General features: G+C 38.5%; 2 protein-coding genes across 9 annotated transcripts in view; one reads left to right on the forward strand and one right to left on the reverse strand.

Annotated features, from left to right (window-relative positions):
* The first annotated feature begins 1081 nt into the window (after positions 1–1081).
* On the forward strand, positions 1082–22440 carry CCDC110 (coiled-coil domain containing 110). 4 transcript variants are annotated; one of them, XR_016281306.1, is made up of 7 exons: positions 1082–1318; positions 4819–4871; positions 7422–7487; positions 10207–10317; positions 12323–14387; positions 15557–15700; positions 21306–21391. XR_016281306.1 is itself a non-coding variant. In XM_089525358.1 (7 exons), the coding sequence occupies exons 1-7, from the start codon at positions 1276–1278 to the stop codon at positions 21423–21425; spliced, it is 2532 nt and encodes an 843-aa protein (XP_089381484.1). In that variant the 5' UTR covers positions 1082–1275; the 3' UTR covers positions 21426–22440. The 4 variants fall into 4 exon arrangements, 3 of the variants coding, with proteins under 3 accessions (XP_089381484.1, XP_089381485.1, XP_089381486.1); XM_089525358.1 differs by lacking the exon at positions 15557–15700 and adding an exon at positions 20964–21037 and having other exon boundaries at positions 21306–22440; XM_089525359.1 differs by lacking the exon at positions 15557–15700 and having other exon boundaries at positions 21306–22440.
* CFAP96 (cilia and flagella associated protein 96) overlaps positions 5206–25616 on the reverse strand; it is a 36916-nt gene continuing 16505 nt past the window's right edge. For 2 of the 5 annotated variants that reach the window (XM_089525361.1, XM_089525365.1), the window contains exon 9: positions 22153–24832. In XM_089525361.1, the coding sequence (XP_089381487.1) occupies positions 24784–24832 (49 nt within the window). In that variant the 3' untranslated portion in view covers positions 22153–24783. Of the gene's footprint in view, positions 5394–22152; positions 24833–25616 lie in introns of those variants that run through there. The other 3 variants (XM_089525364.1, XM_089525363.1, XM_089525362.1) reach the window with 3 other exon arrangements.

Genomic DNA, 25616 nt, shown 5'->3' on the forward strand with positions numbered 1-25616 from the left:
GAAAGTTTTTTCGGGTTATGAAAAAACTTTTGGTGCTTTTCGGCGCGATTTCGCACCAAAAAGCGGCTTTCGCTATTAGCGCCTATGGGCATTTCGGCTAGCGAAAGTTTCTGGGTTACGAAAAGGGCAGCGGAACGAATTAATTTCGTAACCCGGGGGACCACTGTAATTAAATTGTAATTAACAATATTAAATGTACTATTTAATAGTAATTAAACAGTAATTAACAGTATTAAATATACCATTTAATAGTAATTAAATAGTAATTAACAGTATTAAATATACTATTTAATAGTAATTAAATGGTAATAAACAATATTAAATATACTAGTTAATAGTAATTAAATAGTAATTATTAAATATGCTATTTAACAGTAATTAAATGGTAATAAACAATATTAAATATACTATTTAATAGTAATTAGCAGTATTAAATATGCTAACGATAATTAAATGGTAATTAACTAATTAAATGGCCATTAATAGTAATCAAATAGTAATTAACAATATGAACTAATACTATGTCGTAGTAATTAAATAATAGTAATGCACAGCAGCAATAGTAATTAAACAGTAGATAGCCATGCTAATATTGTGTTTGCAGTAGGGTCCTTAGCCATTTATTATTATTACTGTTATTATTTTGCCACACCTGCAGTGGCTAAAAGGGCAGTGATTCTATGTACAAACATAAAAAACAAAATTTCAACCATATTCGTGTAAATAAACTACTGAGAGTTGCCAAAAAGCCCTTTAATGCCCTATAATTCAGACCTATTTTTAAAACGGTTTCTGTCAGGCCTCATAAAGATGCCCAAAGAAGGCTTCCATTAGAAAGCCCTAGGGAAAAAGCCCTCTAGCTGTAGGGGCGGCTGGGGGCCTCCAGGGGGCGCAGGACCAAGAACGTTAGTCACAATATTATTTACGACGAGGCTCTTTCGCTCCAGCGCCAGTGGCCCCCTCCCCTCCCCGTCGCTATGGAGACTCGTTGCTCGGCAACGCCAGGTGAGTTGTGGGCGGGGCGGCGGCTAGGTCCTCGGGACCGTTTGATTGGGGCAAAGAGCGGGCGGGCGGGCGGAGAAAAGGCGCAATGAGAGCCGGCGTTGGCCATCGTGAGTTTCGAGGAGGGCGGCGCTGGTGAAAAGTTACTGGGGCGGGAGGGAAAAAGAGAACTGAGGTTTATTTTTAATTTAAGTTAATTTAGTTAATCTTAACTGTGTTGCAGGAGCCCGTCCGTGCGACCCACGAGAGGAGAAAAAGAAATGCCCCCCTTCCATGGCGGCCCCTGCCTCAAGGAGCCAGGAGACAAGGGCCACAGGTGGGACACCTTCTCGCCTGGAAGCCTCACAAGTTCAGAACCCTATCCCTAAAATGGCGCCTTCTTCGCTCCCTTTTTAGCCTTTGGGCTGAGGGGGCGGGGCCTGCTCTGATTGGGCTGTGACGTCACCCCTTGCAGGCAACACTGTGACGTCACTGGTGTCTGTGTGAAGAAATAGTTCACCACACACTTTGGTTGTTGTGTGCCTTCAAGGCCTTTCAGAGCTCCAGACACTCATAGAAACATATATTCATGCTTTGGTCAGGGTTAAAATGGAGGACATTCCCCCCAAAATGTAGGACATGGCCAACTGAAACCATAGAAATGTACATTCATGCATGTAGGTTGTGACCAAACAAAAGCTCAAAACACAGAAACATAATAAATTTATGCTTGGTTCAGTGTTAAAGTGGAGGGCATTCCAGAAAAATGTAGGACATGGCCAAATAAAACCTCAGAATGCTCACAGAAACATAAATTCATGCTTCTTCATCAGGCTCAAAATGGAGGACATTTTGGAATGCCTGCTAGACAGAAGGTTGAAATGTAAGGCCATGTCCTGGAAAAGGAGGACATCTGGCCACGATGATCATGGGGTTTGGGGGTTACTTGGCAAGGTTTCTTCGGAGGTGTTTTGCCATGGCCATCCTCTGAGTCTGAGAGAATGTGACTTGTGCAAGGTCACCCAAAGGGGTTTCATGGCAGATCCAGGGTTCAAACCCTGGTTTCCAGAACCATAGTCCAGTGCTCAAACCAGTAAACCACACTGACTTTGTGACCAACATTTAGTGCCTTTTTGTATCCTTGTGTCCACTTTCAAGGAGACATATTTTACTGCACTTGCAGGAACTTCAATGGGAGAAAACATTAGGGTTGCCCTGTTCACATAATTCAGAACCCAAGCCCTGGGATGAACCCTTCCAGTTATTTTGAGGGACGCTTTTGCATTTCCATTAATGCTTTTCTGTGTTCAGCAATAAGCATCATTTTTGTTAAAATTTTAAATCAGTTTTAAAGGTTAACAAGTTTATTACAGCATGGGCTTTCAGGGATTGTATTTCACTTCATCACATACAGGCTCGTCCCATAACAAATGTGTTAGATTTTAAGGGGACAGTATTGCTTTTAACCCATTTTCTAAGGAACTCCCACCTTTTCTCTGTCCCTCATGGTGTGTGCTATGTTTTTTTTCTCTCTGCATCACCACAGATCACTCATCTCCAGTCTATTGATGGGAGAGTTTGATGACTGGAAATCTTGTTAGTATTTTTTTTAAAAGCCTTTTTATCCTGTTCATGGCAACAAGACTCCCAGAAAAAAATTACAAGGTTCAATAACAAGTCATCCCCAGCCCTAAGACAACCTAAGAGATGCAACACACAAAGAGGAGGAAGAAGGGGAGGAAAACTCCTAACTCTTGCATTGGCTCTTAATTCTTACAAGTCTTCTTTCAGGGGAGGGAGGAGGAAAGCTGCAGTGGATGGGTTAAACCTGGTAGTGTGGTATAGTGCTTTGACTGTTGGACAATGGAGATTATCAGACAGGGAAAAAAAGCTGGGAGTAAAAGCCATACTCCTGGCATAATCATATGATCGCACTGAAGATTTTCAGACAACGTTGTGCGCATCCAGGACTTATCTCGTGAAGATCCATGAATGTTCCTGCAATTAAACCATTCCCAGGACTTCCCCGTGAATGGTTTGTTGCTGGAGCATTCCTAGATATTCATGGATTAAGTCCTGGATAAGCATGACATCATCTGAAAATTTTCAGTGCAATCACGCTATTGTGGCCTTTTATTCTTGGCTCCCCCCCCCCCCCATCTGATAATCTCCTAGGACTCTGGGATATTAGGATTAAGATCACTGCTCACCCATGGAGACCCTCTGTTTGACTTTCGGCAAGTCACACTTTCTCACCATTAGAAGGTGGTAGTGGCAAATCTCATCTGAATAAATCTTCAAAGATGTAGCCTTATTAGTCTGTAGAATCAGTATATAGAGTATATAGAGTATATTTTATGTACAGCTCTGTGTAAACCTACAGCGCTTTATAAATAAAGTTTAATAATAATAGAGAGATCTTGTAGCACCTTTGAGACTACTTCCTCAGCTTAAGTCTAGGAAAGCTCATCCTGCCAACTTTTTTCTTTCAGTTAGTCTCAAAGGTGCTACAAGACTTCTCTACATACTGAATACATCTTGTCAAAGAAACCTTATGATAGGGTTGCCATCACCCCTATTGGAGTTGAGTTGAAGGCACATAGCAACAAGAAACTCTGGCAGTTCCCTTCCCATAATATTCTTCCTGGGAGGCAGAGGAAGCAGCCTCTCAATTGTCTTGGTCCCCTTGAATACTGGCAGAAGCTGGTGTGTGCTTCCTTTCATTTTTGCAGTCACAGGGGAAACGGTCTATTGGAGCTGTTTTTTCTTTCTGGAAGAATTGGGGGTGGGTGGAGAAGGGAGTGAGCAAGGGAGAACTTTGGAATACTTGTAGTATATGAAAGTGAAGGGAAAAACTGAGAAGAAGTATTTAATAGAATCATAGAAGTGGAAGGTGCTCCATGGGCTATCAAATCCAATCCCCTGCTCAATGCAGGAAAACATCCCCAGCATCTAGCATCTTTTTGAAAACAGCCAGAGAAGGAGACCCTGTCACCTCTCTAGACACTTGGTTCCAAACTGCTTTTACTGTCAAGATGTTCCTTCCAATGTTCAATCAAAATCTAATCTGTAAAATCATTAGACCTGGTCCCACCATCTGGGGCAGCAGAGAACAAATCTGCATCCTCTTCTCTGTGACAGCCCTTGAGATATTTAAAGAGTGCAGTCATGTTACTCCTCAGTCTTCATCTTCACCTGTGATTTTATGGTCATTGAAGAAAAATACTGCATGCTAGCTCTTGCTGTTCTCTACTGAGAAATACTGTATATACTCGACTATAAGTTGACCTCACGTATAAGTAAAGGGCTTGTTTAGGGATCAAAAGTATGTATTTTGATATGACCCATGGATAAGTCGAAGGTAAAACTTAGGGGTGTGTAACAAAGGATTAAAATGATGAAACAAAGGAAAACAGTGCCAGAAAACGTTAAAATTCCAGCAGGCATAACTGTTTGTAATCATACTAAAGGCTTCATGGATGAGAGATGATTATAAAGGGGGTGTGAGCACTTCCAGAACAGATGACACTCTTGCCTTTCACCAGTGATTTTTTTTAATGAGAATTAAAGTACAATACAGTACTTACATCGGCCCGTGGATAAGTCAACTCAGGTTTTTGGAGTCGGTTTTTTGACTAAAATTTCTAGATTTAGACATGAGTATATACAGTAAACCTGCACCTAACAGGTTCAAAGTGTGAGGATTGAAGAAGGCTAATTCTACCATGATAATTTTCAGTGTGGGGAATTAATTGCAGACTCTGGCTAGGTATGAACATTTAAAGCCAGAGGCTTATTGACACTACATCTACAGGATTTGTTTAATTGATTTTTCAGATGAATCTGCTTCAGGAGTCGATAATCAAGTCCAGCCACAGTCAGCATTAAAAGTAAGCTTATCTGTTCTGCATGGTGAAGACACTGTCTGTTCTGGATAATGAAGGTGATATGAATTTACATAAATGATGCTAGGAAAGGGGAGATCAGATTGGATTTTTATCTTAGTGAAGTTATTCACTAAGATAAGTTATTTTATCTTGTTCTTAAAATAGCATTTTTAGGACTCAACTTTTTCATTGGCTTCTACTCCTGCAAACATAAGCATTATCACATTCTAAAGTGCCATGAAAAACATAGTTTTTTTCTGCAAATCATGCTCTTACAGACAGCAGTTTAATCATTTGATAATCTTACATGTGTTAAGCAATGTTCCTTTAATATTAATAAAATTAAAGGATATGATGGAATAATTATTTAATATAATTGAAGGATATGATGAAATAGGATATAAGTTAACATAACAGATAAAGTGATGCATTCAGATCTACTATTTGCTCCTTCATTTCATTTATACGCCACCTTTCTGCTGGAGTGGGACCCAAGGCAGCTCACAGAAGAAAGTCAATTAAAACCTAACAATTCAATTTTTAAAAAGAATTAAAATCATTGCATTTAAAACAGTATAAAATTATTTTAACAAAAGTTAAAAACATAAAACGCCCCTCCTCCATAAGAAGCCTATACCATACCTGGGAGCGATTACAGATTAAAATTGCTGTACATGTACTTCTGTACATTTAGGTACTGCTGTAATGAATTAGGTTTTATTCTGGTAGGTTTGAGGTTACCAGCACATCATGACTTTAGGCTACAGATATATTCGTGTTTGTTTTAATTAGAGACATAGAGAGAATTGACAAAATCATCATTACTCTTCTACTTGTAGCATACTTGCTGAAGGCAAAAACACAGGTTTTGTATTTGTCAAGCTGTTCAACATTTTTCATAATAGTAGAAATAAAACAAGGTTCACCTCATTACCTTGTTCTGCTAGAGCATTTGGATCACCTACTCTAAACATATGATCACCTTTCTTTGGCAGAACGTATCACACAGAATCCAACATACATAATTTGTTATAGTCAACAGAGCAGAATGAAATGAATCACAGGTATTTCAAAAAAATTACAGATGTATATTAAGTACTGTACTGTAGTTAATACAGCTCTCCCTCTGCGCTCTCCATCAGCATCAGTCATTTGTATTCTCACTTTAGCTGCAACTGATAGAAATTTTGTGGACATTGAACAAAAAAGTCCAATCACTTCTGTAAAGGAATGTATGCATGAGGGAAAACACCAATAGGATTATGATCTCTGAACACAGTATCAAATTTGGAGCACACTATATAAGATGAAGTCCCACTCTATTACAACACAGGATATCTATCATCTAAAACATAATACAGTGGTACCCCGGGATACGAAAGCACCGCCTTACGAAATTCCCGGGTTACGAAAAAAAATAATTTAAAAAAACTGTTCCGCGTTACGAAAGTTTTTTTGGGTTACAAAAAAACTTTTGGTGCTTTTCGGCGCTATTTCGCACCAAAAAGCGGCTTTCGCTATTAGCGCCTATGGCAATTCGGCTTGCGAAAGTCTTCCGGGTTACGAAAAGGGCAGCGGAACGAATTAATTTCGTAACCCGGGGGACCACTGTACAGAAAAAAGCAGCAACTTTGTGTTAATGCTTCTTCTGGAATAGCAGAGTTTTATCATCTTTTAAAAGTTCAAAATAATCAGTGGAAAGAAGATTCAACCATGATCTTTTGTATTATAGAAGTTTCTGAACTGCATATCACTTTTTAGTACTCCTCATTGAACCAGAAGGTTTTTGCCCGTGTAGTTCTCATAAGAGAATTTGCATTACAAACTAAAGCCCCTGAAGGAAACTAATTCATCCTTATGATCCAATAATAACTATGGGAGTCTGATCAGTTAGACTTGTAGATCTTAGCTGGCACGCTAATGTAAAATTCAGCTTGGTTTCAGCAAGGATGCTTAATAACAGAGACCACCTAACACTTAGCCATCCTTGGCTTTTAATAATTCTATTAAATTTAGTTGGATGTGACAGCTATACCCCAGGTTTGAGATATGATAAACATAATAAGAATGGCTGATCATCACTTTCCTTTTTTAATACATTAACTCTGAACAGAACAGTAAATTGATTGAAATATCTGCTATACTGAAACTACAGTTCTGGAATCAGAGAACATAAAGTCCTCACTCAGTCAAATAAATAAAGAAAAGTAACATACTTTTTCCTTAATGACTGAAACACCCTTATTGATCACTCTCTTTCAGTCTTTCTTAAAATTCTCTTAGCCTATACCTTTTTGTATCCTTATTTGGGAATAAGTCTGATTGAATTCAGTGGGACTTGCTTCTGAGTAAACATGCACAAAATTGCATTCTCAGAATGACTATACACATGCCATAAGCTTTGGTGACACCTTCCTCCTGCAGACTAGAATAGCTTGCACTTCTTGTTTTATGGCCTAATAAAAAAGCAATTGGTGATCACAATCTAGGCATACTAAAAAAAACTGACAGTGAACTACCTCAGCTTACATTAATTATTTTTCCAAACTGCAGATCTTGCAACAGCAGCTGGAATCATTCCAAGCCCTTCGACAGCAAACACTGCAGAATGTAAGCATGGTAAGAGAAAACTATAAATATCAGTAAAACAGAGCAGCGTTTTATTTATAAGAAGATAGTGGACTCAATCGTTTCCATATACAAATCTCAGTACATTTTTAAAAATCCCAATAATTATTTTGTGCTCACCTGTTCCTATAATTGAGCTTTCCCTCCATTCCTTCCATTTTAAATAAAACTTTATCATTTTTGTGGTTGTATTTTCTCTCATACTTACACAATACAGTTATGGGGGGGAAATGTGAGAACTTGACAATTTGTGTTAAGATTTATATAGAAACAGTGGCTATGGAAACTAACATAATTTTGGAGACACTCAACATTGGAATACTGGTTGTCTACTGGCATTATCTCCAAGTGGTTAACTGGCAGTTCTTGATACTTCATCCTATTAGTTCTTTGACTAATGGAGGTGTGAACAACTTATGGCCCTCCAGAAGCTTTTAGCTATTGCTCCCATATTCCCTAGCCAGCATAACCAGTAGTGGTGGATTATGGAAGCTGAAGCCCCAAACGAACTGGAGGGACACAAACACTCATTTCTGGACTAATTTAAAAAGTTCAGTATTCCAGATGAAAGCCAGTAGTACTTAACTCCTGAAATAGCATGTCTTTTGAGAGAAAGTTTGGAACAGAAGAAAGACACAGCTAACCTTTCCCTTTAATAAACTATTTGTATTCTACAGTACCCCTCACCTCATCACCTTTGTTTTAATATACCAAGCTCCATTTTGTCAAACAGAAATGTAAGAACCACCCTGCTGTACCAGCCGAAAGTCATATCTAGTCTAGCATTCTGTTCCTATAGTGGCCAACCAGATGTCTATGGGAAGGCCACAAAGTGGTCCTGAAAGCAGCTACTTAGTTTACTTATGACTCTTTGTGTTCTCGAAATTCCTTGTTAGGAGCACCTGCCTATTGATTATTAGATCCATCTCCATATATTCAAAAGCCAACCATGTCATGTTAGAGCAGAAGTCAGGGATGAGAAGAAGAAAAATGGCTTGCCCTTTGCAGTAAAGAAACTGAAATAGAATACCTGGAGAATGGTGTCTTCCGACCCTACTTCTTCATGTCTTACTTCTTAACAGCAAACTATTGCTAAAAAGCAATTGAATGTCTGAAATTAACAGCCAGAATTTAAAATCCTAAATTGGGGTGAGGAACCATAGGGATGTGTTCCTGAACCTATGCCCTCCAGTTGTGTTGGACCAGAACATTCAGCATAACCAGCTTGCTGAGATGTTCAGAAATTGTAGTCCAATAAATTTAATAAGGCACAAGCAAATTTAAGAAGGTACAAGCTAAGGAAACATTGACACTGAGGATAATGGTATGGTTACTGGATATAAAAGAGAATAGTTTTAAAAGTGCAGCGGCTTAATACAGAGGTGGGGAGCCTTTGATCCGTCATGTTTTAGCCTACACTTACTTCTATCAGCTTTATCCAGTATGACAAATAGACAGTGTGTGTAGTAAACCAAAACATTTGTATGACCAAAGGTTTCCTGCCCCTGTTCTAAATACTATGGAAGGCATTACAGATATTAAATCCATGAAATTTAGGTTCAGCATAAAATCCAAATTGAGTAAAATTATCTATAGTGAGTTGAGCTATACAAAATGTCAAATTACTCTTCCTTATCTGCCTCCAGTGATATTCACACTTATCTGATATTGTTATATACCTGGATACAGATAAGCATTGGAACTTTCCTTTGTGAAAGCAGAAAGGGATTGGCTATGCTCAGTAATTTTTTCCCCCTTCAAACTGAACCGGTAAGGTTTATTCAAAGACATAGCTGTGTTAGATCAGTATGCAATGGGATAGTGTAGCAAAAAGGTATTGAAGCACTTTGAGACTAACTGAGCGAAAGAAAGAAGTGGGTAGGCATAAGTTTTTGTAGAGTTCAGTCTACTTCCTCAGAGGCATGAAGTGTCCAGGAACAGACCTTTATAAGCAGGCTATGTGAATAGCAATAACTAGTGGGTATGGTTATGGCATGACAGGTTCAGTTCTAATGATGGTCCTTGGGACAAAGGCAGGAGAGAGGATGTTGCTTAAAAACAAGGTGAATACTGTATATAACCATATGAATGTGGGTGGCTGTTGCTGGAATGTAGTGTGATGTTGGCAGGCAGCCAGAAGAGAGATGTGATGAACTGGCCAAGAGTGCTCTCATGAGACGTGGGGAGTTAAATAGCATTATTATATGTGTAGGAATTATATGTGCCAGTAAACCATTCTCTCTGTTCAACCCATTGTTGATGGATTATAGAATCATAGAGTTGGAAGAGACCACAAGGGCCATCCAGTCTCAACCCTTGCTATGCAGGAATACAAAATCAAAGCACTTCTGATAGATGGCCATCCAGCCTGTGTTTGAAAACCTCCAAAGAAGGAGACTCCAGCACACTCTGAGGCAGCATTTTCCACAGTGTGAAGGTTTATGTCGTAGGTTATCATGACTATCTGTTGGGTTGTACATGAGAGTTTGATGGATTTAAAATCTTTAAAAGTTGTGATCTTATGTTTACTTGGAGCAAGCTTAACTGAAATCAATGAATGGGACTTGCTTCTAAGTTGATATGCATAGACTTGCACTTTTAAAAACAAACAGGGTCCTACCAGAATGGCTTACAACAGATATACAAATGACAAAAGAACATGCATGCAGTGAAAACAGAAGGCTGATAATCCTACTTCATGCTTCTTTAGGTCCAGTCTGAAATCAGCGAAATACTTAACAAAAATATAATTGATATGAAAAATTCAGAATTGACTCCAGACAATTTATGCTTGACCAGCACACCTATCAATATTGCTGTGGTATGTTGTTTCTTTTCTTTTTTTTACTGACAAATGTGTTTTGTGTTAGAAGTGTTTACTGAACTGACATTTTCTGGGAAATAAACATGGGATCCTAGACTCAAAAAGAACCAAAAGACTATATTTTCCATTACTTCTGGCATTAATTCATAAAATATAAATCAGTATTCCACAAGCAGACAGAATATCTACAGTAAGGGGATGTTTAGACAGTAATTTACTAAGATTTACGTGAATAAGCCGTCACATGCTATTGGCGTGTAAGAGAGATTATAAATGGCAAAAGCAAGGAGAATTCTAGACATAACTAGCTTTTTGTGGGTTTTTCTGGCTGTGAGGCCGTGTTCTAGAAGATGGCCTCACAGAACACAGCCTCACAGCCCGAAAAACTCACAAAAAATTATAGATGCTGGCCATGAAAGCCTTTGACTTCACATATCCTCACAATTGCTCTTTAACATATTTTGACATATTTCTTACAGTGATAATTTTAAACAAACCGGGGCTTTTTCACATGCTTGGAAATAATGCAGCAGATTCTCAGCTACTATATGACATGTCAGTAGTGTGAGACAGATATTTTTGGACTACAGCTCTCTAATCCTTAACTATTGGCTTTACTAGCCAGAGCTTATAGGAAGTGCAGTTCAACAGCACCTAGCAATTACAGGACCATCTATTTCCTACCCTTGCAGTAATGATTAAGTCTGCTTGCTTACAGTGTAACTGCCTATTGACAGTGAATCGCAGAGTTTTCTCTAAAATCAGTTAATTTATACATGGAAGAAAATATTTTATAACAATACTTCTCTGAGATGTCCATATTGGTATATGTTGTTATTAAATTGTTAAAATGAAGCACATTCCAGTCTGGCTGATGCCTTTATGTGGGATATGGCCTGGGAAAGCCATGTGAGTAGTTTTGTTGAACAGCAGTGTAAGTATAATTTTGGAAGTGTTAAAAGGTTGTTAGAATGAACAAAGCCCCCCTTTTTCATAAGAACAAGTAAGAAAGACAAAAATGGAAAGCTGCAACATAAAAACGGCAATAACAGGGAGGCAGCAGTATATAATAGCTGCATGCATTATGTAACAAAGAGTGGATCTAGATTTGGTTGATATAATTTCCTTCTTTCATAACTTGCATAAACTAGTTTAGCACACTCCCTTTTAATGTGGCTTATCCCTGATGGGATAAAGGCGCATTTATTTTTAAAACAGGTTTTATCACACTCACCCATGGCCAGGCAAATGAAGCCTGGATGCCAGCCGGGCTTTTTCTGCAGCTTTTCAAGAACGGATTTTTTCCATTTTTGAAAGGGCTCAGGATAAGCCCGGCATCAGGTTGTAAATGGGATGCATTCGCGCAGCCACAGGCGAGTGTGATAAAAACCTGTTTTAAAAATAAATGTGCCTTTATCCAGTTGGGGATAAGGTGCTTTAAAAGAGAGTGTGCTAATCCGATAAGGCAAATAATTATGTTACTTTGGATATTTTAAAAACCAAACACACCACATCTTTTCCTGGAAACTAATACAGTATACAGCTATATATGCAGCTGAAGAAATAGTAGAGAATTTGATCAAGAAAATGGTAAATAATAAATCGGTTCCCTAAATTACTTCTTACCTCTACCTAAGCTGAAAAGGCAGAATATTAAAACTGTCCACTGTCTCCTCATCTTTAATGTGCCTCCATACTTGTGCATGCACACACAAAAAGTAAGGCATGAAAAGGAAGGCAGAGATTAGAATTCAAAATGTGGAAGGAAACATACTTCTAGCATATTTTCAAATGCTGTTTAAACTGTTTCAAGGACAGATAGGTGCAGCAATCAAGAAGCAGTTGTTCCAAATCCCATTGATGTATTTTTGCTAGGTAGGAAAATCTATATAAATGTTTAAAAGTAGCCACCTATGCAGTTTATTGGTGGTGCTGAGCTATGACTTTTCTGTTGCTGAATAGTTGAGGCATCAAGTATCTGTTCTCTTTCTCTCTCTCTCAGCCAAGAAGATATCAAGAAGCATCACATTTTAAGAAGCAACTTCATTTTGATAACAGGCCTGCTACCAGTCACTGTACGGAAACTGATTTTAGCACTGTGTTTGGAAACACAATTGCAGATGAAAATATTTTGTTAAAATATAAAGCAATTGGCAAGTCAGAAAACTATGCCCAAACATCTAGAAATAAGCCTATTCTGGATTTAAATAATGATCATGAATTGAAGAATTCTATGAACAACATTTCCTCTCCATCTTTTGTCAGCTTCAAAACAGATGACAGGACTCATCTAAGGAAGAACAAAAGTTATGATGACGCAAAAGTGTCTATGGTGCTCCATAAGTTTGATGAGGAGGACGAGTGCTTGACAGAGAGTGTGAGCTTTTCTTTCAAGCACATGCAAGAGGAGGGTAAAAAGGCCCCTAGGTACATGCTGGACATTCAGAACACTCCTAGTGTGTGTTGCAAAGACAACGATTCTGGTTACCTGTCTGAACAAGATGTAACAGAAAAAGCAATTAATATACCAAATGAAGAGTTGAAATCTAAGAGAATTTCAGACATGAAGGATTCAGTTCACGAGTCCTATACTGCCATGGATTCTTCTAAAGAAAATAATAAAAGTGCAGGACAAACAGCATATGAGAGAAAGTATAATAAAGAACATCTAACGAAAGACAGTGCTCTGGACAAGCTCCAGTTAAATTTCTTGTCCAAAGCAGTAGTAAGAGATAATTTATTGTTTCCAGAACCCACAAAAGATGGACAAGCAGAAAAACAGTATCAGTTGCTTCTCTCAGATTATGAGCTTCGAAATGGGGCTGCTCTGAAATTATGTGATGTCAACTCTGTGTTAGATGATTATGGTAAAAAAGCTAGGTTATTACAAATGCTTGAAAGAGAGTCTGAACATACTCAGAAAAAACCAATGAACCTTGAACAGGAAAATATAGATCTTGGGAACCAAATGAAACCTCTTACAGACATTATACAGTGCCTAACAGAACAAAATTTAAGATATAAAAAGCAAATTAAGGATTTGTGTGATGACAAGAACAACATTCAAGAGAAGCTAGTTAAGTCAGAGGGAGACTGCAAAGAATGTCTTAAAGAAGTCAAAAGGCTACTGAAGAAATGCAAGGAACTTCAACAGCAAAATGCAACTCTAGAAGAAAATCAAAATCAGCTTTATGCTCAGAATCAACGTATCATAGAAGACATAAATGATTTTCAGGAGAAAGATCAGAAAGCACAAGAAGATCTGGCTTTTTTCACAAAAGAAAAAACTGATCTTACTGTGGCCTTGGGAACCTTGGAAAAACAGGTGTCAACTTTTCAAGAAGAAAATAAAACACTCGGGGAGGACATACATCAGCTTGCAAATACAAAAGCCTTTCTGGAAAATGAGCTTGGAGAAAAACAGAAGGAAATACAGCAACTGAAAGAAAATGAGAAGACAGTAGCATCCAATCTAAAGTCTCTGTTTAAGAAGGTGCAGTTGCTTAAAGATGAAAAATTGAACCTAGAGGAGAAGTTGCAAGAGGCACTCAGTACTAAAGAAGTCCTGCAGAAGGAGCTTGTAGAAGCTCAATCTAGAAGAGCTGATGCTGAGGATAAACTTGTGAATGAATGCAAAACTGCAAAAAGAGAAATGGGAGTTTTGAATTCTAATTTGTCCAACATAGAAAGAGAGTGTGTGAGGCTGAGAACAATGGTAGCAAGCATTACAGATGATAACTGGGTTCTTAAAAAGCAACTCCATGAATATAAACAGGAGGCCTCAGAAGATAAAAATAAAATAAGACAACTGAGTGAGGACCTCTTACTAAAGGAAAATAAAATTCGTTCTGCAGAGAATGAACGGGATGTATTAAACTTTGAAGCACACCGCCTCCAGAAGAATAATGCTAATCTCAGGGACCAAATTATTGCTTTGTTCAATGAGCAGTATAAGCAAAGGTTCCATTCTGAAAGCCTAAACGGAAATGATCAACCCAATAACCCCACTGGGATTTGTGAAGAAATATCTAGTTACCAGCATGTTTCTTTTATACATAACCCATCAGGTATGTTTGGTTTCTAACATGCAGAAAAATCAATTTAAGTCAATATTTGTGGGAGGGAGAAGACTAAATTGATGTACAGTGGGCCCTTGGTATCCAGTGGAGTTTGGTTCTAGGACCCCCCATGGATACCAAAATCTGTGGATGCTCAAGTCCCATTATATAAAATAGTCTAGTATAGCGGTGTCTCCTATAATGGCAAAAAGCAAGATTTACCTTTTGGAATGTTTTGTTGTTAAATATTTTCAAGCCATGAATGGTTGAATCCATGGATGCAGAATCCATGGATACAGAGTGCTGACTGTACTTCTTATAATAATAATAATAATTTGTTTTATTTATATACCGCTATTCCAAAGATCATAGCGGTGAACAGCATGTCTAAAGAAATGCTTTATGTCTAAAGAAATGCTTAGATGATGAGAAACCAGCAGCAATGTCTGAATTTTTAGGGCATAATCATTTGGCTTGGAAGAGAATTCAGGAGAGCTCTTTCCATTCCCTCATATTATTTTGGACCAGTCATTACTTTTTATGGGAGCCACACCTCCCACATACTCATTTAACAGTCCTTCTACTCAGTGTGGCCCTATCCCACAAATATTCCTGACTAGAATGTGTGGCCCAGCCAGGAAGAGTATGAAGTAAGGCACTCCTGCGTGCACATCTGTGCTTGTGCAGCTATGGATTGTGCCCTTGGTCTTTAGATATTTTCAGACATACTCAGCAATGAGAACTGGAAAACTAAAGTTAATCCTTCCAACAAACTCATATTTTCCTGTAACGTGTTTGTATGTTACAGCAGCCCCTGAAGCCCCCACCAGTTCCCTAAAGACTTCTATATATTTCTTAACAAAATAATTATTTTTAAGCAATTTGGGCCTCAAAAATTTTCCCAAACCCACCAACATGTGCAAATGCACAAAAAAGGTCCTCCCCAGCTCCCCCAATCCCTCAAGTACTGTATCTCTTTTTCCCTCCAAAATGGCAACACGAAGTAACATAGTTTCATGTCTGGTTGCCATTTTGGAGGAGAAATACAGGGAAGCAGGAGTATCTTGGCATGTTCCTGAGGCATGATCCTTGTCTTATTTGTAGGTACTACAGACTGTCTCCTGAAATGAACATCTTCTTTGGTTTTGATTTTTAAAGAACGTTGTCTTTTTTTCTAGGCAATTCCAGGCAAACTCCAACAATCACTCCTTCCAAGAAACTGTAATAAAAAACTCTTTGAAAACAGTTTTTAAACTTTCCTATCTAATCAGTATTATTTTTTTCTAAAGCTTTTATTAAACATTTGGGAGGATGGTTAACAGGTAATGGACAACAATTAAAGTTACAGTTTTTCTTGTTTTCACATCACATTTTGCCTCATGCTGTGTGGAATATATTTTGGTGGTTAAATAAGCAATTAAATAGCCTGATGAGCTAGGACAGCCTATAGAACGTTTGCAATAATTCCTAGAAAGAGCATGAGGAAAAGGCAGCACATTGAGACTCATTTATATATTAAAATACATCAGTTTAATCTAATATATGGCTAGTATCCTATTTTATCTGAATTGCTTCTGAGCACAGACTAGATGAAATAATAAAAAACCATTCTGTTTTACAGTAAATCCTATTCCATTGTTGCAAAATCTGGTAGAAGCAACAACTAATGGTTTAAAATGCTTTCACATTCAGTCCTATGCATGTCTACTCAGAAATAAATCCATTGAGTTTCATGGGATTTACTTCCTGTTAAGTATACATAGGATTGAAACTTTGTAGCATAATCTCAAAAGGTACTACTCTAGCATATCACCTTTTTCTTTAAATGGTAAGATGTACACAGGGCCCTTCCTTTACGCAGGGGATCCATTCCAGATTCCCCCCCCCCCCCCCCGCGTAAGGGAAATTCCACGTATGCAGAGTGCGCACCACAGGCGCACACCCCATTACTTCTTCCAGGGCACATCAGGGCTTTTTCATATGCTGAAAGCCCTGTATGTTGTGCCTGCATATGACGCGTGCGCACTGTATCTACTTCTGCATCAGTGCATAAATATATTTTCCTTGATGTTTTTTTAAACATAGCCATATATTATTTCCATATGAGCACTGCAGGGACAATGCTCTGGTTTTAGAGTGGATGGAGTGGGCAATTAGGGGAGGCTAGGGAGTCACATTAGCCCCCTAGGACACCTTGCAGGGGAGTGCACCCCTACCAAACGCACACAAACACCCTCTACAAAAAAACCATTCCCTAATGTTTTTACTCCAATGCCCCCCAATACCCTCTAGGGCAGTGGTTCTCAACCTTGCTAATGCTGTGACCCTTTAATACAGTTCCTCATGTTGTGGTGAGCCCCAACCATAACATTATTTTCGTTGCTACTTCATAACTGTAATTCTACTACTGTTATGAATCTGTTTTCCGATGGTCTTAGGTGATCCCTGTGAAAGGGTCATTTGATCCACAAAAGGGTTGCAACCCACAGGTTGAGATCCGTTGCTCTATGGCATGTCAGGGGCAATTTTACTACATTTTGCTATGTTCTCACATCTCCCATTTTAGGCCCACAGGAGGTCTTTTTTGAAAACAGGAAGTAACTTTTGGTTTACTTCCATTTTTTATAAAATGGTCTTCCTGTACCAAAAATGGCCCACGAAAAACAAAACATGGCAAAAATGACTCCCCCATCCCCTAAAAGCCATTTGGGGGCAAAAACTGGGGAGGAGGGGAACAGAAATAGCCTGGTAGACTCATGCAGACTATGGGCTGCACTTTGCCCATTCCTGCTCTAGGATCACAATATCTGATACATTAGGAGCCCATTCCCACTTGAAGTATAACCTGATTTCCGATTCAACTTTGCTCCATGTGGGTAATCAATTCCAAAAGGTGTCTCGTTCCCACTATGAATCAGGATCTTTTCATTATGCCAGTGGAATCGCTTTTTTAGCATGATTTTCATCCCCATTAATTTTCACCGATTGAAAATAAATGTCAATCATTGCGGGAGCCCAAGAGGAAAGCAGGGACCCGGTGGGAGGATGAAGGCTGGGGGAGAAAGATAGGGGACCCAGAAAGGAAGAGAAGGAGGATGGGGGACCCAGGCAGGCTGGAGAAGGAGGAGGAGGAAGAGATCGGGGGACCCAGCAGGCTGGAGATGGGGGACCCAGTGGGATGAGGAGGACAGGGAACACGGCTTGGTTTTTTTTAAAAAAATAAAGTTAATCATTTGCAAGTAGTTGCTAAGCCATTCTATCAATTCATCTATTGTATTAAAAAAAAGAGCACCCATGTCACACCAACAAATAAAAAGGCAGCACTGGGGTGTGGGTGACATCTCCAAAAAACTGAGGAAGGGTGGTAAATACCCCTCTGCCATTAGTCCCTCCCCTTCAGAATGATGTGATTCTGATGTGTCATTCCCACTTATTAAACATGCTTCAGAATCGATTCTTCTGAAAAGAACCTCTTTTAAACTAGTGCCTGGAAAAACGGGGGTTTTGCCTTTGTCATGACAGGAACATTGCGACAGGAACCAGTTTCCAAATGGGAACGAGGTTCATTTAAACCAATTGGCGATTTGCTCCACATGATCCCTCCATATTTGCGGCTTTGATATTTGCGGATTTGATTATTCACGGATTTCATTAATATGTTCTCTCTAGGACTGTCTAGGTCCTCCAGTGCAACTCTGTGGTCAACTTTAAATAAAAGTTGCACTGAAAGACCATTTGTAGCTACTCCAGTGCCATTCTATGGTCAGTGTATGTTGGACATTGACCACAGAGTTGCACTGGAGGACCTAGAGATTCCTACAGATGTGTCCTTCAGGTAAAAAATGGTGTTTTTGTTATTTGTGGTTTTTCCATATTCACAGGGGTCTTGTTCCCCTAACCCTAGCGAATATGGAAGGACAACTGTATTTCATAGTGGGAATGTGCTCTATGTTTGTCTGCAGAAGACATTTCTCTAGTTTACAAAGCACATTGTTTTCAGCTTGTTGGTTTCTTTTGATAACGGTACCTAGCTTTGGAAAACTTGCTTATCTTTGGCATTTTTTATGTTCTTTGTTTTTTCTTGTCTAATCTTGTATCTATCTATACAGTACATTAAGTATACATAAACATCTATAAATTGAATAGTGTCAGTGATTAACCAGATCCAAACTGTAGTAGTGCTTTCCTTACATTTGCTTAAGCCAAATTAGAAATCAAGTATTTGATATGCTAAATACTGCAGGAGAATGGCATAGACAAGTGTTACTGCTGGCATCAGAAGAATCTTGATCAGAACTATGATGTGTATATAGGCAATTTTAGGGGGTATTCTGCCCTTTAGTTGACCTCGACTCATGGCAACCCTATGGATGAGACATCTCCAAGACCCCCTGTCCTCCACTGCTCTGCTTAATTCCTGCAACCCATACCCGTGACCTCCTTAACAGAGTCCATCCATCTGGCATGTAGTCTTCCTCTCTTCCTACTTTCCTCCACCTTTCCCAGCATTATTGTCTTTTCCAGTGAGTCCTTCCTGCTCATGATGTTTCTGAAGTACAACAGCCTCAGTTTGGTCTTCTTGGCTTCCAGGGAGATTTCCAGCTTGATCTGCTCTAGGACCCATTCGTTTGTCTTTTTGGAAGTCCGTGGGATCCTCAGCACTTTTCTCCAGCACCACATCTCAAATGAATGGTTTTCCTACCTTCTTTTTTAACTGTCCAGCTCTCACATTCATACATGGTAATAGGGAATACAATGGCTTGTATGATTCTGACTTTTGTGCTCAGTTGTATATCTTTTCATTTTAAAATCTTTTCTAATTCTTTCATAGCCGCCCTCCCCATTCTTAATCTTCCTCTGATTTCCTGACTGCAGTCCCCATTTCTATCAATGTTTGATCCCAGGTATGGGAATTCTTTTACTATTTCTATTTCTTCATTGTCTAGGTTGAACTTGTGAAGGTCATCGATATACATTTGCTGTGAAAAAGCAGCTGATACTAATTCATCTAGTCAGTATCCACTCTATGAAAAAAAGAGTGGTGGGATTTCTCTGTTGAATACATGTTTGGACATATACCTACAGATCTTCACATGATCAGAATCCCTGTCTGCTTGGAGGGTGTGATGACCTGGAAGCTTATGTATAAGCAGTTTCCCACACATTGGCTTTCTCAGTGCAGGTATTTCTGCCAGTATAGGGAAATTCATAGGAGGACAGTACCATGCACAGGATCTCAGGGGTACAGCCAGTAGCATGGTATCACTATTTCTTTCTCCATGCCCAACCTCTACATGTGATGAACAATTTAATAAATATTTGTACTTGTACTACTTGAAATATTTTGTCCCTGAAATTAGAAATGAATAACACCCCAGGCCTAATGGAGTAATATGGGTACTAATTTGTTTGAATGTGATGTGTCTAAAAATAGTTGCTGGGAAGAAAATCCAAATCAGTAAGACTTACTTCTAAGTAATAATGGTGAGGATCAGACTGCAGTTTGCTATGGGGTTGGCAACTGTTTCAAAGAGCACAGTGGACAGCTGAGAATTAGAACATCTTGTGGCCTTAAAATTTTTCAGAAGTGGCTTTATGCATTTTCTATGGGCATGGTGCCTACATTAGATACTGCATATTATGTGCTACTCCACATCCATGCTATACAGCAATTTTAGTTTTATATGATTTGTGTGTGTGTGAGAGAGAGAGAGTGTGTGTGTGTGTGTACACACAGAGTACTCTGAGAATTACATTGCAGATAAGCAGTCACTTCCTCTATCTTTTTTAGATCTCAAGGAAAGAAGAAATATTTTAATAGTATGGGTTTATTTTTGGCAGGATGCGTGTGTTTATTATTCATTTTATTCACTGAGTTCTTGAAAAACTAAATGGGTGTCTGGGAATTTCTGAGTTCATCAAATTCACAAGTTTTGAAAATATCATTTTCACCATTATAGCCCTGTTCTCTTCTGTGCTGTACTCTCTCCTATATGCATTCCTCTCCCTCCCCGATAATTGGTATGGCATGAATGGGAGTTGTGAAGGTTGCAAGATCCCCTGAAGAGCATTTCATGAGCCTTTCAGTCTCAGAGACACCGGGTGGCATTACTGAGTCACAGAGCACAAGGGTAAAGGGCCCTAGGTCAAGTATAACAGAGCCAAAGAGCTCTGATCAACAATAAAGATACAGCAATTCTCTATATCTGCAAATCACTAATAATGCAGATGAGCATTATACTGAAATAAATAAAAGTTGTGTTGTTGATTTTTTTTAAAGAAGAAAAAAATAATGCAGATGAGCAGATCAGCCTGTTGCCCGAGGCGGGGGGAAGTAAAATACTACATAAAGGGGTGGGGTAATAAGTTCCATCATAGTGCAGAAAGCGGTTTTACTTGGGCAGTCATTACTCTAGCATTTCCATCTACGTACATCAATGCCAAGCTTGGAAGGTCTTACAGATGTTACCTATTTGATATCAGATCTTCTACTGACACTTTCCATCCCTAGTGAATTGGTACACATAGGATCTCTATATAAGCTAGTGTTGGCAGATTGCTTCCTCTGCCTTCTTTATTTGGCAGGACTACTGAATGGTTCTAAGGAGAATCTCTGTGTACCTAGTGCAAAGCAAGGACCTCGGAAAAAGAAGAGTCAGGTACTGCACTGTCCTTTAGTGACTTCTTTTAGAAATGTATCCTACTGTGCTTATTGCATGCCCCATAGCACATTGCATATTACTTAGCACATCCATCTGTTCCTAAACATCTGTAATGTAGAGAACAGCACTTACAGTACTTGCCAAGAAGGATAAGCTTGTACTAAATTGCAATGTTTGTGAATATTCCATTGCAAATGTTTAAACTGGTTAGTTCATTAGATTTTAAACTATTTTAACTACTTTCCTAACCTTTCCAATTTGCTAGAGTGTGGAAAAATTGCTGAAATCCGAAGGAAAATGGAAAAAGAAGAACTATTTCTGGAGACAAGCAACAAGGTCAAGGTGTACAGTGCTTTTTCGGTTAGTTGCACCACATCCATCATAAGATAATCAGGGTTTCCAAGTGGAAGAAATGTGCTCCCTTTGCTCCACTACTTAGTCTTTGAGGGCTGAGCATACAGATGTAAAGAACTAAATGTATTTCTGATGACTACCCAAGATAGAACTATTAGAAATGCATACAATATACATACACACCTAGGGAACAAATTAACCTGAGGTTGTGAATTAGGAGGATAACCCGACTTCCACGTGCACACATATTTATTTATTTTAATTTATACTATTATCTCCTTTATTTTAGAGTGAGTTTTTTTTAAAAATGGAACATCTGTTATAGCTTTCAATGTTATTTACATATTCTGTGGTATAGTCTTTGTAATTCAGTACACTGAATTAAAAATGGGAATAAGCAAGCATGCCTGATGAAATGTAAACCTGAGTACTGTATTGAAACACAAACCAATCTTAACTTTAAAATTATGTGTAAAAACAACAAAGAGTGTTTGTTTTTTGCTGTCTTTTCACTCCCTAATGCTAGTCTGAAAACCATATCCTGTATCTCCTACTTAGTTATGAATGCATAATTAACACCTCCAGGCCTGAGCCCTCAAATCTACCTTAACAGTCAGCAGCCACAAAAGCAATGGGGGTCTGTTCTGCTGATGATAAGGGTGCAGCACCATGACCTTTACAGCCCCTTCTTTCCAGTGAGCAAGACTGCTACACCAAGAAGGAGGATCCCACTGCAATTCCTTGGCAGAGCTTGGCTTGTCAAAGGGGTTAGAAACATCCTTTGGTGCTCCACAGCAAAGCACACTATCCCTGAGTGTGGCTGCTGTCTGTTAAGGTAGGTTGGGGAGGCATTTACAATCCTGCCTATTGTAATGCTCATAAATACATAATATGACAGAATATGGAGCAGTTACAGATCTGTAACACCAGATTATGAATCTGTAAGTGGAATACAGAATGCCAGCCCATTTCTTTATTTATTGATTTGATTTATATCCTACCTTTCTTCCAAATGGGGCCCAGAGTGGCTTACAATACAGGTTAAAACAAAACAATATGTAATACAAATGTTTAAAAAGCAGTAGTCAGTTTAATTAAAACATTAATTTAAAACAACACATAAAACACATGGGGGGGGGGGACATCCAATGCACATCCTCCTTCCCCAACCAGGTAAAGGCTGGAGGCCTGTTTAAATAGGAAGGTCTTTGCCTGCTGTTGGGGAAAAAATTATAGTCATTAGATAAAAACAAATCTAAAGTAGATCTTAAAGGCAGGCAATTGTAAAACTGTCATCCAATTAAAGAAATTTGGCGATCAATCATGTGTGTTTTAAATGAATTAAATTATTTATAAATTCAACTATAATAAAGCTAACAAAATATTTTTAGATCCTTGGGCTTTTGTCACAGGAGGAAATGTTCCTTCCAAGATTGTGCTTCCCACCTAGAGTTTTTCTAAGTTCATGATTAGAATCTGCTATGCAAAGACAAAACACCTTAATCAGGGGTGGGACATTTTAACTTATCAGAAGCATTTTAAATCTAACGTTAAATGAACAATGCAATCATATGTTTAATAATGTCCACTTGAATCAATGGCGCTCACTCTCAAGCAATGGTGCCTAAAAATAGCATTCCCTCCCAAGTCAGCATGGTGTTTTACATAGGTTGGGATGCGAACATGAAGAAGAAGGAAGATAGTCAGATTTGCTGTGCAATCTTATTCCTCCTTACTCAGTAATAAGTTTTACTTAATTCAATGGGACAAGCTACCAAATATGAGTGTAGGGATAGCCATCTTGGGAAAATAAATACCAGGGCTGCTGGATCAGACCAAAGGCCTGTTTAATCCAGTACCTCTCCCCCCTACAATAGTTGATATCACTGGGAAGCCCACAATTTGTTACCAATTTGGAATTTGTACAGTTATAGTCATGACCAATAGCAGCTTGATGCTTGCTTCTTCAGACACACTTGAAGCCTTTTCCTTGAATTTTTAACATTCATTCTCAAGTGAAAATGTTTCTTACACTTCACAATGCAGAGCCTGTACCGTCTGGCACGCTTGTGCTCTGTTCCAGTTCCTGTTACCATATTAGGTTGTCAGAAAACAGTGAGGAAACAAGCTCCACAATCCACATGCTCTAGGATGGTCAACTGTTTATTCAGTGTTAAAAGAGCCAATGACTGTGGAATGGCCTGCCGGATGAGATCCATCTACTTACATCCTTAGACAGCTTTAAAATGGTTGTTAAGAGAGATCTCTTCCAGCAGGCCTTTCCAGAATAGCCAACCTGGCCTCAGGAAACTCCCATAAAGAGATACTGCTGCTCCCATTAATCACTGTTGTATTGATTATTGTTCTGTTGTATTGTTTTGTTGTTTGACCCTTCGGTCAGTTTTAACCTGTATGGTTTTAATTATTTGTTAGATTTAATACCTTTTTAAGGAGGGGAGGGTACCAGGGATTTGATATGTTGTATATTTTTAGCTTGTTAGGCGCCCCGATTGTTCTCAGAGGGGCGGGATACAAATAAATTTTATTATTATTATTATTATTATTATTATTATTATTATTGAGAAAATACCTTCCTCAAGGGCCTTCCAAATAATTCAATGGAGTTGTAAACACCCTCCAAAATACAGGCTTTTTAAACCCTGCATAAACAGCTGACAATCCTAGATCACATGGAGCTCATCTTCTCACTGTTTTCTGCTTTACAACATGCTTTTCAGTACTCTTTTCATTGCCGTATTAGGTTGTGTCAGAAGTAGCAACTCAGTGTAACTGTAATAACCATCAACCAGGATGAAACTACTGGTAGAAGTAACACAGGAGATGTATCAGATTTGATTTTTTAAAGCAAATACAGAGTGGTGAAAAATATTAAGCAAAGTATAAAGTATAAATATATATTTTGTTGGAAAATACAAGTGTATACAAAGCTATATATAATCTATAGTAACATATATTCCACAGTTGAATAGACATCAGCCAAGATTCATTGACAATGCTGCTTTCATTGGCAGAACTGGGTAAGCAGCAATTTTCCCACCCACACCTCTTTGTGTCCTCAAAACCTTTAGAGGACTAGAAAGCCCTCTGGAACAGGTTTCTGAGTGGCACAAAGGAAAGGAACAGGAAAGGGGGGAATATTGTATTAGGAGATCTCCATTGGTATGCTAGATTTTGATCAATATCTGTAAAAATATAAATTTTCTGTTTATATTTCTAGAAAACATAATGAGGTAAATACTTGCAGCATTTGCAGGCATTATTACACTAGACACATTTGCTTTAGCTAAAAAAAATTTATTTGCTTAAGGTGCCTTGAGCTGCTAGTGTCCACAAAATTCTAGAAAGTTCATTCACCTTGCTTTGTACTGCTAATAGGACATCACACGTGGATTCGTGTAGTTCATTGCATTTAATGACCTGAAATTTAAATGTAAAGAAAAGATCATAAAACTGAATGGAAGCATGGCTTTCTGTTGTATATTAGACTATCTACATGCATTTCTGTGATGCGTGTAGCTTCCCATAGTAAAAACCTTTTAAGTCATCTAAGACAAGAGCGAGCAAAGTATGACCCAAAGGCTACATGCAACTGCATTTTTGAAAAACCTTAGTGCCCCTTCCCCACTATTTAAATTGTTCTTACAAAATGCATTTTCCTAGGTGTGGCAGTTTTCACTGAAAATTTGGCAAATTTAATTTTAAAAATGAAACTGAAAGTACACTTCCAGCCACTTCTAAGTTTTCATTTGCATTGTATTTTCAGCATTTCTGGGTCAGGTGCAGCCCAAAGTGGGTTTAAGGAGTGAAAAATTGGCTTGCAGACTTTTGAAATTACCCATGTTCTAAATTCACCATATTGGTGTGTACACTATAGCTACTGAAAGACAATTTTAAAAAAATATATATTGTAGAACAGCAGTAAATCAGTTTTGGCCAGCAGATATTTTTGGACTGCAATTTTGATTAGGGCTATTCTGCATGGCCAGTGGTCAGGGCTGACAGGAATTGTAGTCCAACAACATCTGGAGGGCTCTTTGTTGCTGTCCAGCATTAAGCAGTTTATGTTTATATCAATTGGCAACATCCTGATAAAATCAAACCATCTCTTTGAACTGATTAATATATCTGAACTACCAGCCATTGACAAAAGCTCTGAATCATAGATGAACAAAGTGCTTTAATCTTAAAGAAATCTCCACTA

The sequence above is a fragment of the Sceloporus occidentalis genome, unplaced genomic scaffold (assembly GCF_023333645.1).
Source record: "Sceloporus occidentalis isolate IW3139 unplaced genomic scaffold, rSceOcc1.0.p SCAF_5, whole genome shotgun sequence".
Lineage (NCBI taxonomy): Eukaryota > Metazoa > Chordata > Lepidosauria > Squamata > Phrynosomatidae > Sceloporus > Sceloporus occidentalis.

Coding starts and splice junctions, on each gene's coding strand:
- CCDC110 (XM_089525358.1), top strand. CDS start 1,276: ATGGCGGCCCCTGCCTCAAGGAGCCAGGAGACAAGGGCCACAG. Junction 10,318..12,322: donor CACCTATCAATATTGCTGTG/GTATGTTGTTTC, acceptor TCTCTCTCTCAG/CCAAGAAGATATCAAGAAGC. Junction 14,388..20,963: donor TTTTATACATAACCCATCAG/GTATGTTTGGTT, acceptor TTTATTTGGCAG/GACTACTGAATGGTTCTAAG.